We start from the raw sequence: 18087 nt of genomic DNA on the forward strand, positions 1-18087 counted from the left end.
AGATTTACGAGTAAGTGTTGTTTAGATTTGAAGTTGAATTGGAAGCAGGGTAAAAGTGATGGGTATGCTGGGGGGACGTCGTTAGCTCACTTCCAAAAATATCTATGGCGTCCCCCACTTCCTAAAAAATTACAGTAAATGAACATAGGCAAGGAGGACGGCCTACGGCCTATCATGCGTCATCCTACTATTTCAGAAGCACTTTTACCCCTGGTTGGAAGAGTAGATCACTTCTCCACGATCGTCAGCTCTTATTTTGAAGTAATTAAAGTTCAAATTTATGTTTTGTATGTATAGTTTTATTTTGAAATTAAAGAAATAATGAATTCTGGACCTATTGTTTTGACCACGGTCCCCTTCATAATGGCAAATTTTTTGATCCCCCCTGCATTTGCACTAAAATGCAGCAACTTTATATGTCTACTGCGTTTTCTTGTTTTTAATGTTCAAATCTTCTGCTTTTCCAACTGATCAGTCTGGCAACACCGCCTCAGGATAAAAGGAATTGCATGGAAATTTGAGTTAAGTAACACTGTCAAGTTGTAGCCTGGGTTGAGGCCTCAGTTCAGGTCCATGTGAGAAGGGCTTATAGGGACAGCAGAAAATTTTAACCTGGAGTAAGGAGAAGTCACTTATCATATCGTGAATCGCATCCTTACTTTAGTCCCGGCTGAGACAGGCTTTAATAATAGTAATTTTAATTTTCATGATCTGTTAATTGTTGATTCTAATATTATCATTATTATGGCTTGGAAAAATTCAACAATCTTGTTGGCAACATTGTATGAATTTCTTTGAGAGGTGCGTATACATACATCCCCTTCTTTCTTGTCCTCTGTTCTTTTTTCATTTTACACTCCCCACATTCCTTTAACTTTTTGCCTTGTTTAACTTGGCTTTCAGCCCTCTTTCACTGTCTGAACTTCTTTTCTGATTTTGACCTTTTCCTGACTTTGACCTTTTCCCAGATTGTGTCCTTTCTTCCCAATTGTGTCCTGTATTTTATTCTATCTTGTTCCTGAATCATAAATCCTTTGTGTGAGGAACACATTTGACAAATTTTCACTCGTAGCACACATGACTAGCGAGCTGGTTCACGCACCTTTTTGACCGGTAATGGTCTACGACAAGACAAGACAAGACAAGAAAAGTGCATTCCGTTTGTTATGATAGTGCGTGAAATCCTTGTATGGTATTGACGTCCTTTAGTTGTTATTTTATATAATTTACCAGTAATTATGAGGCATCATGAATTATTTTATTCAACACAGTAATGAAATATAATTGACGAAAGATACTGTGGAGTGATCACGTGCTTACCTTTGCGTTTAGTTGTTTGTTCCTGTCAGAACTGGGTTGATGTTTTTACAAAATACGTAGAAGAAAGGAGTGTTTTTCTTGCAATCTTGCCAATATAATTTATTGTGTTGTACTTTGGATTCTGCAATGGCTGAAAGTGGTAACCAACCGCCAAACCGGTAAGTAGAACGAAAATGTGCAGATTGCGAATATACAAGCCACCATATTATGGCTTCTAATTCAATGTTTCATTTCAAACTTCGGCTCAGAATGCCGGTCAGGTTTATTATTAGCACACCACTCGAAATTGTTGAAAAATTATAATTTTTTACTAATTTCTGTTATTTCGTTCTAAATGATTTGCGCTGCTGGTTGAAAATTACAACTCGGGTTAACTGCCGCACAAGGCGGCCCCAAAATACAAAATTTACGGAGGAATGACTACAATCAGACGAAGTGTCAGGAAGAGTAACATAAAGGTCATCAGTGTATGGTGAAAAACAGACAATTCTGGCTATATGAGTTCGCGGATTGCACAGTGTTTCAAACCCACTTTGTCATTAACTAATGCAATGTCATATATATATATATATATATATATATATATATATATATATATATATATATATACTTCTGTAATGATGTGAAGTACAGAAAAGTAGAGTGAAAAGTAATAAGAGGGGAGTGCATTTGAACTGAATGTAATGAAATTGGAAGGAGGGATTTTGGGCTCTATCCTTGTCTGGTGGGGAAGAGTTGTAAATATGTAAAATTCACGGAAGAAATATGTTTCTTTATTTATTAAATAATGAACATATTTCGCAGTCTTACGTCGTAGGCCTACGTATGAAAAGGTAGAAATACGAAATGGAAAGTGCTTTTTACCACGTAATACTCCATAAGAAAGACATGATCAAGTGAAGTGTTATGTCAAGTCAGTGTACATAGTAATCGTACAAATGTCGCAAAGTTGTGCAACACAAGATATATACTCACCATCGCTGACGCGCCCGCTCCCTGTGGACCTCTTTCCTGCGTTCCTGCACTGACTCAGATAATCGTGCTTTTTAGTAATCATCTAACACACACAGTTCGTGTTCTATTCTCTGTATTTTTATGCCGTACATTCACACCGTATTTACACTCAACTCTGCTGAAGTGAATCTGCGCCAAGTAATGGATCTTCTCTTTTAGTACGTTATGCTAAAATAAATGCATTTTTCTGAATATGAGTATGCACCCATTAAATGAGGTAGCACGCAGGTAATAAGTATTTTTATATGAGTTTTGTAATTTTTAATATTCTAGGGCAATGCGTATTATAAGGGACACCACTCTGAAAGTTTATTTACATACATTGTGAAATATTTCATCTGACACTGGAACTTACAGCCTATACTATCCTTCCGTATTCACTCATTCATTTGAACTGTAAAATTACCATTTTTATGATGGACCAGGCCCGCAACCAGCCACAGAGTCATTAAAGTTCTCTTACAAGTAGCTACATTGTTTTTCGTATTAATAATAGAATTTTGTGTTAAGGTCTGGAGGGGCCACGGAAAGTTTAGAGGTGCCACCCCCAGCCCCCTTCTGGTTGCGGATCTGTGATGGACTATTCTTAGTCAACACCTTTCATCTTAAATAAAATAAAATAAGATGTGATTATCATCAGCTTTTCGCATTGAGAGCAATGCCTTACTTCCATCAAATTATATGAAAAGATCTTCACCAGATGTAATTGCCTACTATGCTCTTGTCTTGATATTCAGTCCGAGGGAATTTTACAGATGGGCGAAAATGTATCCACATTTTTGACTGTTTTCTAAGAATGCTTCGCCTGTAAACAACCAACATTGTATTTTGGTATTGCGGGCTTAAATAGCAGGGAGTAAACACACGGGTAATGGAATGGTTGAGAAACATTCTTCTTCCTCTCATTTATCCTGGCAACGACCGGTGCTTACAGCTAGACTCGAGGGCAGCTGGCTTGGCGGGTGGAATTTGAATGCACAGTAGCAGGACCTGTCCTTTCGTTTCTTACTGGAATCTATCAGAATCTGGAATCGTGTCTGCGAAGTGCAATCCTTCAAAGAGACGTGGAATATTAGGATTTAAAAATAATAATAATAATAATAGTCGCAATAGTTGTAAGCGTTAAGTGGTGCCCAAATAGTATCTTAAGATTGTCCTTGGAATGTATATTTATTTTAGAAACCAGGCCGAGCAGAAAGCTGCCGATCTCCTGCATAGCGATCATTGTGTTGCCGCATTTGAGAAGAGAACCAACCATAGCAGCCTATGGTGTAAGTTTACGAACGATGTAGAGCAGAAGCTCCCAACTTGGAGAGCGGGGGATGCAGACTACTGGCAGAAATAAATTGAAGTTCGTAATTATAAAATAAAAAGGCGTTAATTATTGCACAAGCAGAAAATAACTACTGAGTAAGTAGTGACTTAAACAAGAACAAAGCTGTTAAAAATAAGGATATAGTATACATGAAGCTGCATTAGTTCCCAAAGGAGCAGGACGCTCATACTTTTAGGGATTATTCATTGAGTATGTACGAACTTACAAAGGGGGTAACAAAGCGACTTTTATTTACTTATCGACTGATACGAAAATAAAAAAGAACGTACCTGTACTTTATATCTACATGTGTAGTGCCCTTGTACTTTATCTATGACTATGTGTGTGGGGGGGGGGGGGAATTTAACGCATATCGCATGTCTTGTGCACATGGATACTTCTTACTATTGCACTACGTAAAAATTTATGGTATTTCATGTAGAAGTGGTAATAGAACACAGAAGAAACGCAGATCAAGGGGTTCTCATGTATACTATTACCAGAATAATACTGCACTACAATGATAAGCAAAAATCTTGATGGAAATAATAATCGTATTCTTACCATTTGTATTTATTATTATTCTTGAAATTTAAGAATTCAATACTGCATCTGAAATCGCAGAAGGGGTGAGAGAAAAAGGAATGAGCAGCAGGGAGGGGAGTGCGAAATATGCACAGCTAACAAAGGAGGCGCCAGGTAATTAGGATTGGAAACCACTGGTGGGGAGCGGGTCTCCATCAACACCCTAGCTTCGGTGCTGCTTTCGCATATTATTTAGCCCATTTTGGGATTTTAAGGTAAATTTTAGACTTCATGGTTCATACCTCATTCTCTTCAGAATAAAGCAAGCTTCCAAACGTTACCAATCGCATGCCCGTATCATGTACCTGAAAAGGAGAATTCGAGGAAAATGGGGAATTCGTGGATATGGTTTTCGTCAGTTACTATTGATCCTAGATATTTGGAAGTATTTTAGTTATTTGAAAGTTTCCACTTTGTCGAAAGTATTGTTTGATATTTTAACATATCCATTATATGCAGTATTACGGTCACGATGAACTTACCTGTATTCCCTGCAGCCGTCCCTATCAGATTTCCATATGAGCATAAACCATAACGTGGTGAGCACCACTTAGCTCTAGGTCCTGATTGCTCTCTCTTGATTTTCCTTATACCGTATTCTAGAACGAAATTGAATAATAGTGGAGAAAACGAATCGCCTTGTTTCAGACTATTCTCGACATAAAATCTCGTGGAAAAGTATTTCACTTTGGGATTCATTTAAACACATTGACTAGCTCTTTCGGTAAGAGTGTTGTACAATGTTTCCTTTCTTGCGGTTACACAAATATTAATTCTTAAATCTAAATGTAGATTGGAGATAAAACTTGTTAAACATTGTGCTGTTTAAAGGTATGCCTGTTGTGTTAAATTGCCCGATGGCAGAACTTTGTCTTTCTGCGATCAGCTTTGCCAAAAACTTTCTTTAGGAATTCCAAAGTAAAAAATCAAGATCATACTATCATGTTTTTATACAGCGTTGCATAATGCATAGTAAACAGTTTTCAGCGGTATCCCTAGTTTGAGTTACAACCTGTGAAGTCACATTTTTTGAAAGAGTTTTGCTAAAACAAGCAGATTTAAAATATTTATGATACAGTACACCGTATTTTGTAATGAGAGCAGCTTTAAGGAATTTTCTTTATATATATATATATATATATATATATATATCCTGATGAGGGTCCATTTAGGATAATATATGTAAGCTGGTCTGTTCTTCCAATATCATCACTAAGTCCATCCTTTGCTGCTGGCCTTTTCTCCAACGCATTAGTAACCACTGAACCCTAGCTTTCATATATGGCCTCAGACAATGGTATACTCAAACAAAAATATTAGCTTTACTGCAACAGAGCATTTGACGTAAAACACAGTTCAAACTATATTTATGCGAGTCGTCCGTGCATTTAAGACATCTACACATAGCAGGCATGTTTTTATAGTTTTCTGTTGACTAATTTTTTTTTTTTATTTATTTTCCCTCTGGCAATTTTTCTGCGCAGGCGCGGCAAATTTCCTGCGATCACATCGCAGATCGCAACATGGTCTGGTATGGAGTTAAATTGATTTGAGTTTAGCGTCCCTTTTAACAGCGAGGCTCAGACGTGGAGGCCTACAGCTTAACGTGAGATCCGAACCACAGAGCACATGGATGTTCAGCTTCACACTATCCATTTTCAAATTAAGGCAGGCAAGTAGGCCTGTAAAGAAGTTAGCGGTGCGGCATTTCTTAATTATTAGTAACTAGCATCAATTACCCGCTTCGCTGGGTTAAATTAAGAAAAAATAGTAATATGTTCCGTTAGTCGGTCACTTTTTACTATTACTAAAGCGATCTCTGATATCGGCCATTTTCGATCATTTTTATATATCTCCCCTTCCCCTCCCCCAAGTTGGAGGCTGAATTTGGATTTACACGGCATCAGAACTGTTACCGTTCATCTCAGCTAGCTAAGCTATCGAGTCGACACTAGTATCGGTCGTTTTCGTTAATTTTTAAATGTCTCTTCCCCTCTCCTATGTTGCACCGTCAAAGTGATATGACAAAATCCATCTCAGGTCCGAACCTCATGTATATTGAAACTTTGAAAGAGATCGGTCGGGTGGTTCAAGAGATTGAGTCACAAACATAGTCACTTTGAGTTCTATTTATTTTATTTTATTTATTTAGTCTTATTTTACATGGCGAAGTTAAGGCTCGTGCCTTGTCTCCCACTTGACCATGCAATACAATAGTATCATAATTAGTAATACAATAAAAATAATAAAATATATAAAACACTCCCAATCAAACGTGTGTGTACACACACACACACGCATCACATCACATAGATTACTTCAAATAACCTCATAATATGATCACATACATTTAGCGAACAAAATAAATAAAAGGTAGGAAGTATAAAAAACCAGCATTTTTTTTTTTTTTTTTCAGATATTAGTAAGCCTCTACTTAGTAGACTTATGGAGGATCTGCTCAACCGACTTCTTAAATAGGTTGATTGACTGAGATTGTCTTGTGTTGGATGGAAGGTCATTCCACGCACGGATAGTGGATGCAAAGAACGCATTCGAGTAGAATTTTGACGAATGTGGGGGAAGAGAAAGTAGTTTATTTACACCGGATCTTGTATTGTGGTCGTGGTAAGCATTTAGTGGTTGCAATCGTTGAAATAAGTAGGAAGGTTGTTGAAAGCGCAATGTCTCAAAGAGAAGTGTGAATCAATGCAAATCACGTCTATCGGCAAGTTTCAAAAGGCCCAGCTTTCTGTAATATGGAGTTAAACGATTTGATCGTTTGAGATTATAGGGAAACCGTATACAGGCATTTTGGATACGTTGCAAACGGTACGCTAATTCTTCATTTAAGTCTGATAGAGCTACATCACAATATTCAAGGTGAGGGAATATTAGAGATTTTACAAGTAGTAGCTTTGTTTCAGTGGGTAGAATTTTCTTTAGTCTAGTGAGTGAATGCAAAGACCAGAACGCTTTCTTACATACAGCGTTAATGTGAGGTTTTCACTCAAGAAATTGTTCTATTATTACACCAAGATTTGTAACGGTTTCAGAAAATGGAATAATTGTTCCATTTATCTCTACTGTTGGTATATTCGAATGGTGCATTTGTATAAGTTGTTTAGAGGAGACACAAATGCACTTCGATTTAAGTGGATTTATGGTTAACCCATTTTCAATTGACCATAAGTAAATGCGGTGCAAATCGTCATTCAATATTTGAATTGAATTGTCCAAGTTTTCGGGTTGACCTGAAATATATATTTGAAAATCATCTGCGTACAGGTGATACTTACAGTGTTGTAAGACAGAAGGAAGGTCGTTTCTGTACAAACAGAAAAGAAGAGGGACGAGGACACTTCCTTGAGGAACGCCGTGAGTGAGATTCCGCAGTGCAGAAGTAGTATCGGCTACGGCTACAAACTGCTTCCGTCCCTGTAGATAATTTTTGACCCATTTCACAGCACCATTGGAGAAGTTAAATTTCGTCGCCAATTTATGGAAGAGAATTTTATGTATAATTGATTGAAAAGCTTAGAGAAATCTAGTACAGCTAGAACAGTTTTATAATATAGATTAGTATTACTCACAGACAAATGTCATTTTCTATTATAAATCATTAGTCTGATGTTTGTAAACGAAAGTAAAACTTTTAAAATTAAATTATACTTGAATTTACTTTGTGTTGTAGGCAACTCAGTACTGATGAACGGACAAAGCTGACAAAGATGTTGAAGAAGGTATTATCAAAGGGACAGACGTTAGACAAGTAAGTTACTGTTAAATTTTTTAAAATTACATTTGTCAAATAAGAAGGTTATTTGTTTTCAATCGGTATTAAAGTAAATATAATATTCAAGTCTTAGAAGTCTTTACATTTTATTTTTCTACAAAGCTTGACTATATTGACTAGCTTCAGATGTTCTCAAAATTTATAACGCCAAGACGATGTTTTAATACATAAACTGTTAACATTTAATCAGTAGGTTTTATATACAGTATAATAATAATAAAAAAATACTATTATTTCAAATGCCTCCAAACGGAGTTAGGTATTTGATTGGTCTAGTTTTACAACTGACTGGGCTTCCATACGGATTCAAACTTTTTTTTTTTTTTTTTTTTTTAACCATCAAGATGGGACATGTTATATTAGGCTGTTGAGTACCCTTCCAGCTATAAAGTAATGTTTTTATTTTATCCACAAGTAGCTGTAATGTGCTGAACTCTTCTAATTTCTAAATCAGATTGTTACATTTCATCGAAAGTATAGTATATCTCAAAATTTAAAGCTTTAAGGATGTGACTTCATAAAATGTTCTTAGAATCTAAAAGCAAGATATATTTTTCCTCGTGAAAATTAAGTGATCTTAAACATAATAAGTATTCCGTATAGATTGAAGGCCATTCAAAACTGAAACCGAATTAAGATAAAAAAAAAAAAAAAAAAAAAAAAAAAAAAAAAAAAAAAAAAAAACTCTGTAAAATGAGAAATTACAGAGTTCCCATTCTAGAAAATCAGGGAAATCATGCATTTTGCATAAAATGTCATGGGAAGTCAGGAAACGTAAATGTGCAAGACAATTTATGAAATGTAAATTATGTTTCTTCAAAACTGTCACAGCAGAATGTGAACCATTTTAAAGGAAATTCCAAGTCTTGAGCCATTTGTTTCCTGTATTCTCTCTCTTAAGGAATCTAATGAGTCGTTGTATCAAACAAAGCATTATGAAACTTGCTTTGGATTTGACTGCAAATAAAAATTTACTAGAAATAAGAAAAGTGGACATTTGATTTTAAGACAGAAGAACTACTGAAAGAACTGAAAGCATCAGATAAAGTAGCTTTCAGGCTTGACTGTCGAAACTTTTTGCTGGACACAATCAAGAAGATTGTGGAAAGGAGCCTTCAGCTTTGGACCCCAGCCTACAAAAGAACAATCCAGAACTTGCCCAGACTAGGATGAAATGCATCCTACAACTTCTGCATGAGCATAACAGAATATCTGATTCTGTACCTGAGAAAGCAAATTGTTAATTGTTAACCTATGCCTTTCTGTACTTTGACTTTAGAGAATACGAAGAGAAGATAGGCAGCATCAGATTAGATGACTTCTTTGCAAAGATAATGTCCAAGAAGCAAGGATATTCCGATTTGTAGCATGTTGCGAAAATGTGTTTAATTTTATCCCACGGCAATGCGGGCGTCTCAGTTGAGAGTGGGTTCTCAGTCAATAAAACACTTACTGTAGAAAACTAAATCGAAGATTCTATTGTAGCACGGAGGCGAGTGCATGATGCAGTTATGTACTATGGAGGTGTGAATCTATTCCTATTGATCGAAGAATGTTTCTCTCAGTTCGTTCAGCTCGGAGACGCTATGATGAATACCTTAAACAGATACGAATCCAAAGTGCAGAGGAAAGTAAAATCAAAGATGAAAGAAGAAAACTAAGTACTGAAGTTAAGAAATTGAAAGAAGGAAAAACAAATAGAATTATGTTACAAACAAGAACAAGACGCTCTCGTAGAACAAATTCAAGAACTGAAAGCAAAACAAAATTCTGTTTAAAAATGTAAATGTGAGGATTAAAAAGTCTTAGAGTTGGTAATATTAGGACTGACAGCATTAGGCTAAGGGAGAGTTGACAATTTATTCTTGACTGCTTTTTATTGTTTTTTGAAGCAAAAAAAAGTCTAATTTGCAATCTCAACGTATGTGTTACTAGAGATGCAATGGGGGGAAAAAAAAACGAGAATTTTGTAAATTTTGGCTTTTTTCATTTTCATTATTTTTCTATCTAAATAGCTTTCTTATAGTATATTCTATAGTTAGATAAGAATTCCACGACCTAAATGTTATATTTCACTCTGAAATTCACCATCAAGATGGATGAAGCACATGTTTTACGAATTAAAGCTAACATGAAGAATGTAGTATTTGAGAGCAATTTTAGAGGCTAATTTAACTTTATTTTAACTTTTGAGTTATCAACATTTTTTTCTTCTCTAGATTATTTTAGTTTGTCATCCGTGTTTCATTTCTAAGAGCTTAGTACTCTAGCTTCTAGCGCAAAAGTTAAACTTATGTTTTTCAATATATCCGTCAAAGCGTACGTTTTTCAACATATCCGTCAAACCGTACTTCCACATTTCTGTTATACTGTAACTGTGCAATGATTTAGCAATAATTTTCCGGATACAACCTTGAATACCAATTTATACAAATAATCAGTAGCGGATTTAGAAAAGTACTTTGAGAGGGGTTTCTGTGATTGTTTCGTTTTCTAAAAAGTCCTAATTTCATTTGGGAGGTGCTTGAAGTTTGAGTACAGGCATAATTAATATTTAGTTTCGTTTATATATTTAGCGATAATCTTCCGGATACAATCTTGAAGATCATTTTATACTGAGAATCAGTGGCGGATTTAGAAAAGTATTTTGGAAGGGGTTTTTCTTACTAGTGTTTAGTTTTTCTAAACATTCGTAATTTTTATTTGACGGGAGTTTAAAGTTTAGAGTAAAGTCATAACTAATAGATATTTCGTTTGTTTTAGACATTCCGTAACTTTGGGGAACAGGCTTCAGTCCGAAAGACTGCCCCCCTAACCTTCGCAAAACCGTCGCTGCTGGTAATTAGTAATAATAACGATTTAAAAACAATAAGAAAGGAAGTCGGCCAACTCACAGTACACGCACTATTTCTACATTCACAGATGGAATGAAGAAAAGCTTTGTCAGAATGGTCGAATGCTGGGTTGAATCCCGGACTTCCCGATAGAAGCTAAAGCTAACCACTCAGTCATGTTTGTTGTGCAGTTGGACTTAACTTAAATATATTGCGTAGTCCTTTTTTTTGGGGGGGGGGGGGAGAGTTCGTAATATGTTGAATCCCTCTTGTTAAAAATTCAGAAAACTTGAGGATTGGGTAAACCGTGATGATGGTTATATAAAACAACTGTAGAATTTCAAGAATATACAGAACGCAAAGCTCTAGATGTGCAGCCTTTAAGTGTATCATATAAATCTAAGTATTTCTCTTATGTTTTATTTTAATTTTATTTTGTTTCAAAAAGACGGTATGGAATATTTTGAAGTAAAAATACTACATACAATTTTGCTAGTTATTTATGTATTATTTTTAAAGAAGTGTTTACTTTTAGGGTTGGCTGGTTTACACCAGTTTTTTTTTTTTTTTTTTAATTGATTTAAACCAAAAAAATAAAAAGAACGAAAAATGCGAATCGCGTGAACTTCATGGTGACGTTTCCACATATCAAACCATCTGCATTAGTTTTATTTCCTTTTCACCTTTTAATCAAGGTGTCCCATGTTCAATTCTCGGTCGAACCATAAATCTTCTTTCATGCGTAAACCAAGTAGCGATCCTTATGTCACTTTAAGCGAAAGTCTTCTTCTTGATAACCTCGGTATTACGTAAGGATGTTAAGCCTGAGCATAACGAAACGAAACCAAATTGTATATTTCTGCATGCCTAAATGTCTGTTTTATAAAGAAGCCAAGATTGCTTAAATATATTGATAGAAATTGGCAGAATTTATCGATTGCTTACGTAGCTTCCAATATTAGCTTGGATTGGACTTTCAATGATATCTACGTACTAAATTTGTAATTTAATACCTCGGTTTTAGCGTACTGATTATGATACGTTGACCTTTAAATTTTACATGCAAAGCAATAACAGGATTTTCCCGTTATTATTTTACATTTAAAGTAATGACGGGATTTTCCCGATGGCTAGGGCGGGAGTTTCTCAATTTAAGAAATTTACTGGCCGGACTTCTTTAAGCTTACGGGACCTCTTCCAACATAACCCCGTTGTTGCATAATAACACCAAGGCGAAACAAACTTATTTCTGTGAATATGTAATATAAATGCATAAAGCAAAATATCTAAATAAATAAAAAAAAAAAACTGGTTTAAACTTCCCCCCAAAATCGGGTTTTTGGCATTTTCAAAAACAACCATGGTTCTTGCCAACCTTGCTTACTTTTGTATATAGGAGGTTAAAAAATTCTTATTATATACATTGGTTAGTTCTTTTTTGGAATTCATAATGTAAATATGTTGAAGAAAAATTGTTTGAAATATCTTTTCGAAATTCATAGTTTATTTTCGAGGTTTTATATTATTATCGGCATCAACCATTAATTAAATGACTTTTTGTGTTATAGAGAAGCGAAACAGTCTGCTTTATCAATCTAAGGCAGAATTTTGAAAAAAGGCCAAAATTTCCCAAGCAAAAAAGCGAAGCAGAAAAAAAAAACTATTTTTTTTTCAAAAAGCCGGTTTTTTCCGAGCCCTTCTATCTCTATGTGTTACTGTATCCTACATATATTATTATATACTTACATGTTAAATTATATGTAAATAACAATTACTCATATTGAACATAACACATATGTAAATGGTAATTAAAGGTGTGTGTTGGACGGCTATAGGGATGAAGGAGGCGTTAAAAAAGTGTATGATAGAACTTACCCCATATCTTCCCATTTATATTCACGAATTTTTGTCAGGGAAATCTATCTTCACTTTTTTGTGGAAACTCGAAACTATATACGCTAATAAATTGAAGGGGTGATAGCTCTCATCAAAATATTTTTTAAAAGTCGTAGTGCTTAGTATGTCTAAAAAGTATTGAGCCTCTGGAGGTTGAAATTCAGACTACATTTATTGTGATTTGAAAGAAACCACATATGCACAGGTCAGATACCTAATAAGCCAATTTCATTTTAAAAGGTTGCTGACAAAATTTACTTTCCTGGTATATATTTTACCTAAGTTAGTACTATATTCAAGGAGTTTAAAACAGACATTCGAAAAGTTTTTAGATGTTCAGTTTTTATGTGGGGCCATTTTGTATAGACACGTCAGCGTATTTTGCACTTTACAGATGTTTGCGAGAAAATCTGTAACTTTTTTTGTTTTTTAAATATTTTGAATTGAGAGAAAATCCATATGAAAGAAAATAAAATACACAACATTCTATGTTATGTGCATATTTAGACATACTTCAATAACTCGAAAATAGAAACTTTGAACATATTGAGGTTTAAAACCTAAAAGTATCCATTTTTGAATTAAAGAATTTAATGCAATTATTGAGACTCACTTTGATTTTTTTTCTTTTCTTGGATAGAGGCTAGCCATGTGGTGCACAACATCCCACAATAGTTTCAGATCTAACCATATCCTTGATTTTTTTTGTCCGTTTCTAAACATTGTGATGTTTTTAAAATCAGTTATTTTGAACATCAAATATCTCAGAAGGAATACATATGAAAAATTCCTACACAAAATAGACGATATGATTTTTCGTGATACTATAAGTATCAGTTTTATCCAAGAGGAACAATATGATTTTTTTTTTCTTTTTGTGGTAGATATTCTTGATTTGAATGTAATATGAAACTTATTTATGTAGTCACCAAAGATGTAAGTGCAGTATTAACGTACGATCAACATTGCAAAATTTTCACCATACTATGCAATTGTGCGTAAAGGAATCGTGCACCGAGTGTATATGACGTTCACATGACGCTAACAACAATAATGCGGTATTATGAACGGAATAGTTTAGTAGCGAAAACAGAAAATACATGATAAAATGATGCAAAAGTAAAATGATCCTAAGAAAAATCGTAGTTCGCAGTAAGGAAAAGTTGTAAAGAGGCAAGCATATGCAAACACGAGGTAACTTCTGATTCCAATAGTGTATAGTTCCTAAGTTCGTATTTGTATAGTACATGGAAAGAAAGTATGACAACATTAATTATGCACTGAACACCTGTTACATTCCTCTAATGTAATCGCCTCCCGTCTCTATCACCTTCTACCACACGTGTGGAAGGTATCGTACACCGTCGTTGCTCAGTCTTTGTCGGTGTCCCGCGGGTATCTCTATACAGCACATATGATGGTTTCTTTTATGCCGAATCAGTGGTGAAAATTTTCCGATTCATAAAAACATACTGTACTTATTCCTACATCGTTGTTTAGCCATAAAATTTTATTTGTAATAAGTATTGTCTGAAAAAAGTTTCGTGAAGTGAAAATCGAACGATTCCTCATTTCTACAAGAATGTTTCAAAAACTTCAATGTATTCTTCCGTCAGAATTAATATTGATCTCACAAATTCATATTTCGTCAGTTTAATATGCGTAAGACGAAGTTTGCACATAGCTTTACTACTTTTCTGGATTTACATACTTGCAACATATATAAATATGTTACCTTATGCCCAGCATAACGTAACATGGCCCGATGCTTTTGAGCACCTTGTATGTTGGTAGGAAAATTTTAAAATTTATTTAGAGTGTAAGAGAAACTTTTATTTTATAGTGGAAGAACAGTAGGTCGAGAATTTTGCGTAATTTCAGTAAAACAGAGCGTTTCAATAGATAGTATATGAGGATTACATGATTATTAATTATATTTTATATATTTTACGCATTTATTCATGAATATATTATTATTTTAGACAAATAAGTGTATATTTCAGCTTTTTCAATGGTTTTCAGTTCATTTCTATTCATATTTCGGCATAGGGAATCTTCACAAGAAAGCTAAAAATTTTATTTCGTAAAATCTTCTTCAAAATTCCAAATTAATAAAGTCAGCCATAATTTCTTCTTGGTGCATCTCTTTGTTTCGAAGTAAAATTATCTGATTGGATAATCCACAATCACAGCTGCGGCTGAGATTTCGGTTTTCTTTGATCTTCACACAGAAGCCTATCATCCGATCATTACGTCATGATTATCTTCCAATTAGGGATCATCTTCTTGTAACTCTTTGTCTTACGGCGTCAGCCATTTCAGGAGTCAGACGTGCAGTGTTTAACGTCTGCAGAAAAGTGGAATAATTTGTGTTCACGTTAAATTGTGTTAAATTCTTCGTTTTGGCGAATATTGAAAATTGTCAGAAGAGATAAACGTACGGTGTTTGGTGTTTCAACAGATTATTAATTCAGAAATAGTCCAATTGTGAAGTGACTTCGTATAACATAATGGATACTAGCCTGTAAATGTCTAGTGTTATGGAATGAGCTCCTTAGCAAATTTTGCGTTCTCGATCAGCCAGAGAACCTAAGAGAAGCCAGAGGAGACGGTGAATGAGAGAGAACGTTGAGTAGTGGTGCAGACATCGAGGAAGAAGAAGTCAAGCCACGCTCGATGCTTCTTTCTGGATAGGTGCTGTAGGAGTTAGTATCCTAAAACTGTTTTTGAGACCACGTTTTACGAGTTTCCCAGAAATCTCGGGTGGAATAGTCGTCAGGAACTTTTTTTTGTTATTAATATATCCGTTCAGTCGCTGTGAAGAAGAGGATTCATGTAAGTAAGGAATAGTGAAAGTGAAACTCAATCCAGGTATTTGGCTGCAAAATTTCCTTGTTCTGACAAACATGTGTGAATATATTTTCTGGTGCAATTGTAATATTCGTAATATGAAGCATTAAGTTCGTAAAGTTTCCCTCAACGCCGCACACATGTAGATTCAGGCAATGTGACATCGTGTTTTCATTCGATGGGGGGGAAACGAAAGCTAAAATCTCAGCACAGAGCGATTGTTGTAATCTCAAGAAAATGTGTGTACCACACACACTTTTTCCCCAGTGATGAAAAGATGTTTTAGATTCCCCAAAATCTAGAAAGTATTCATTTTCGGTAATTCTGCTCAAAATTCAACTTTTATTTATTTTGGCATGTTTTCTTTGGTTTTGAAACAGAATGATTATGAATGTTGAAGATGTAAACAAGTGTCAGTTTCACGGCTACTGTCAAGTGCAAGGGTACATGCATCTTGCGTACCGATAACTGAAAACTTTCATCAGTAGGCTAAACCTACGTAATATTTTAAAATTCTGATACCCATCAAGTTAGAAATTGCAATTTTGTTAATTACTAGTAAATATCTTTTTCCTTCTTTTTTTTAAGAAAGTCAATATATTCAGAGCGACACTGATGCGAAAATAACCACTGCGTCTTCGGCAGGATTGTGGTAGCAAAACAAAACAGAATATAAATGCGAAATAAGTATGGTGCTTTATGAAATATATGTGTGATTTTTTTTTTTTAAATATATATATGCTTGTCTAGGTTAAGTTAGATTAGTTAGATTAGGGCTTTAGGTTTAAGTGTGATGTCAATATGTACATGAATGTTTTGCCTGTGCTAGATTGTCATGTGGGTCCGAGCTGAAAGAGGTCGCGAAGAGCGTAAATCCTCTACGCCGGCCACAATCTCGATGCACGGAGGAGTGTAAGCACCAAAGAATATGTAAACAGAAGCAAAATAAGCTAACCACACATGTAGGCAGTGAAGTTATTATTTTTCAGTAGTGTTTTGTATTTTCTATTGTGTCCTTTTGTCTGTTTTGCGTGTCGATACAATGTCAATGTTCTAGAAGGCAAGAATATTAAATGAATATTAAAAGAATATGAATATTTCGAGAATATGAGCAAAAGTAAAGAATGTTTCGGCTCTGAAAAGTATAGAAATCGATTTTATTAATTTTATTTAGATGGGTATGTCAGTTCAATGTAAAAAATATTTTCCTGTTAATGAATATTTTGTCCAATAATACATTCATGAATATTTTGGAAAGAATAAACTTACTAGCCGTGAATGCATCTTTCTTTTCGAATACGAAATCTAATTAGCTTGTAATTTTAAGAAGTCGTAGAAATATGTAGTCGATGTTTTTGGTATGCATGCGAAGCATGATCAAAACAGAGAGCAGTATGTACAGAATAAGTTTGCTGGGGAAATGAAATAGCTGTGAAATTCAGGGAAGAGACTTTCCTTAGTGTGACCGAGTTGAAAACAACCGAATCTGTAGAAATTTCTTATTTTAATCAGTTTCTATCAAAATCTTAGTTTGGATTTTTTTTTAATTACAAAATTCTGTTTCGAGATTTTTTTTTTTTTTTTCCCAAATTCAGATAGGGCTTTCACAGACAACATCAAGATCTTCTTTGTGCTCAGTGCCAGCTCCACTCGGAGGTCGGTGTCCTGTGTCTGTAGTCGTGGTTCACAACCTATTTCCGGATGGGATGTGGATGATGAACTGCAGGCCTGGATATCGGACTGTGAGTCGAGATGGAAGAGAGTTTGGAAGCTTTATATTTCGGGCCAAATTTGAGTTCTATTTTCCGTAGATGATTGGCTTGGTGAGTGTATCAGTGACTGTTGATGACGAGCCCATACGGGCCCAGTAGGTTCGGTGTCACTAGTCAATGATACATTCAACATAGCATGTAATCTCAAGGAAAGGGAACATCATACAAAAACACAAAATAGTCAATTACAACATTACATTCATTCATTTTATTTATTTATTTATTTACTTATTTTTTTTTTTTTAAAGTAAAAAATGGCGACCCCTTATCCAGGATTTCTGTTGTTTCAATCCTACGCGAGCGCTAAGGAAAACAAACAATCACAACAGAGTATTTGTAATGGGGATCATTACGACAATCGCTACATTGAATGAAACATGGTCACTTCTGAATCTGTATGTGCGTGATGTTGTGGGAAACAACCTTCATGAAAGTGGAAATGTCTGTGGGTAGCAGATCAAGTAACGAATCTCGTCATCCGAGTGAATACATATGCTGTTCTGATGAAATTGCAGGGTTTAGTGTTTATTGTGACAGCTGTTTTAGATGGGTACATGCCCAATGTTATGGATTGTCAGATGAACAAGTGCAGGAGTTAGACAAAAGTAGTGAGCCGTGGCTATGTAAGCCTTGCCTGGCGAAGCAGGTGACAGTGTTGCCACTGCCGAAATCTCCGGAAACTGAGAGTGATGAAGGCGAACGTGGAAC

General features: G+C 35.0%; 1 protein-coding gene across 2 annotated transcripts in view; it reads left to right on the forward strand.

Moving 5' to 3' along the window:
- The window catches only part of LOC145687413 (uncharacterized), an 85619-nt gene that overhangs the window by 47290 nt on the left and 20242 nt on the right, over positions 1 to 18087 (forward strand). The window contains exons 1-2 of one of the 2 annotated variants that reach the window (XM_081760874.1): positions 1112 to 1478; positions 7926 to 8003. In XM_081760874.1, coding sequence (XP_081617000.1) covers positions 1447 to 1478; positions 7926 to 8003 — 110 coding nt within the window. In that variant the 5' untranslated portion in view covers positions 1112 to 1446. Of the gene's footprint in view, positions 1 to 1111; positions 1479 to 7925; positions 8004 to 18087 lie in introns of those variants that run through there. The other variant, XM_081760871.1, reaches the window with a different exon arrangement.

The sequence above is a fragment of the Thermobia domestica genome, chromosome 1 (genome assembly GCF_964235325.1).
Source record: "Thermobia domestica chromosome 1, izTheDome1.hap1.1, whole genome shotgun sequence".
Taxonomy (NCBI): domain Eukaryota; kingdom Metazoa; phylum Arthropoda; class Insecta; order Zygentoma; family Lepismatidae; genus Thermobia; species Thermobia domestica.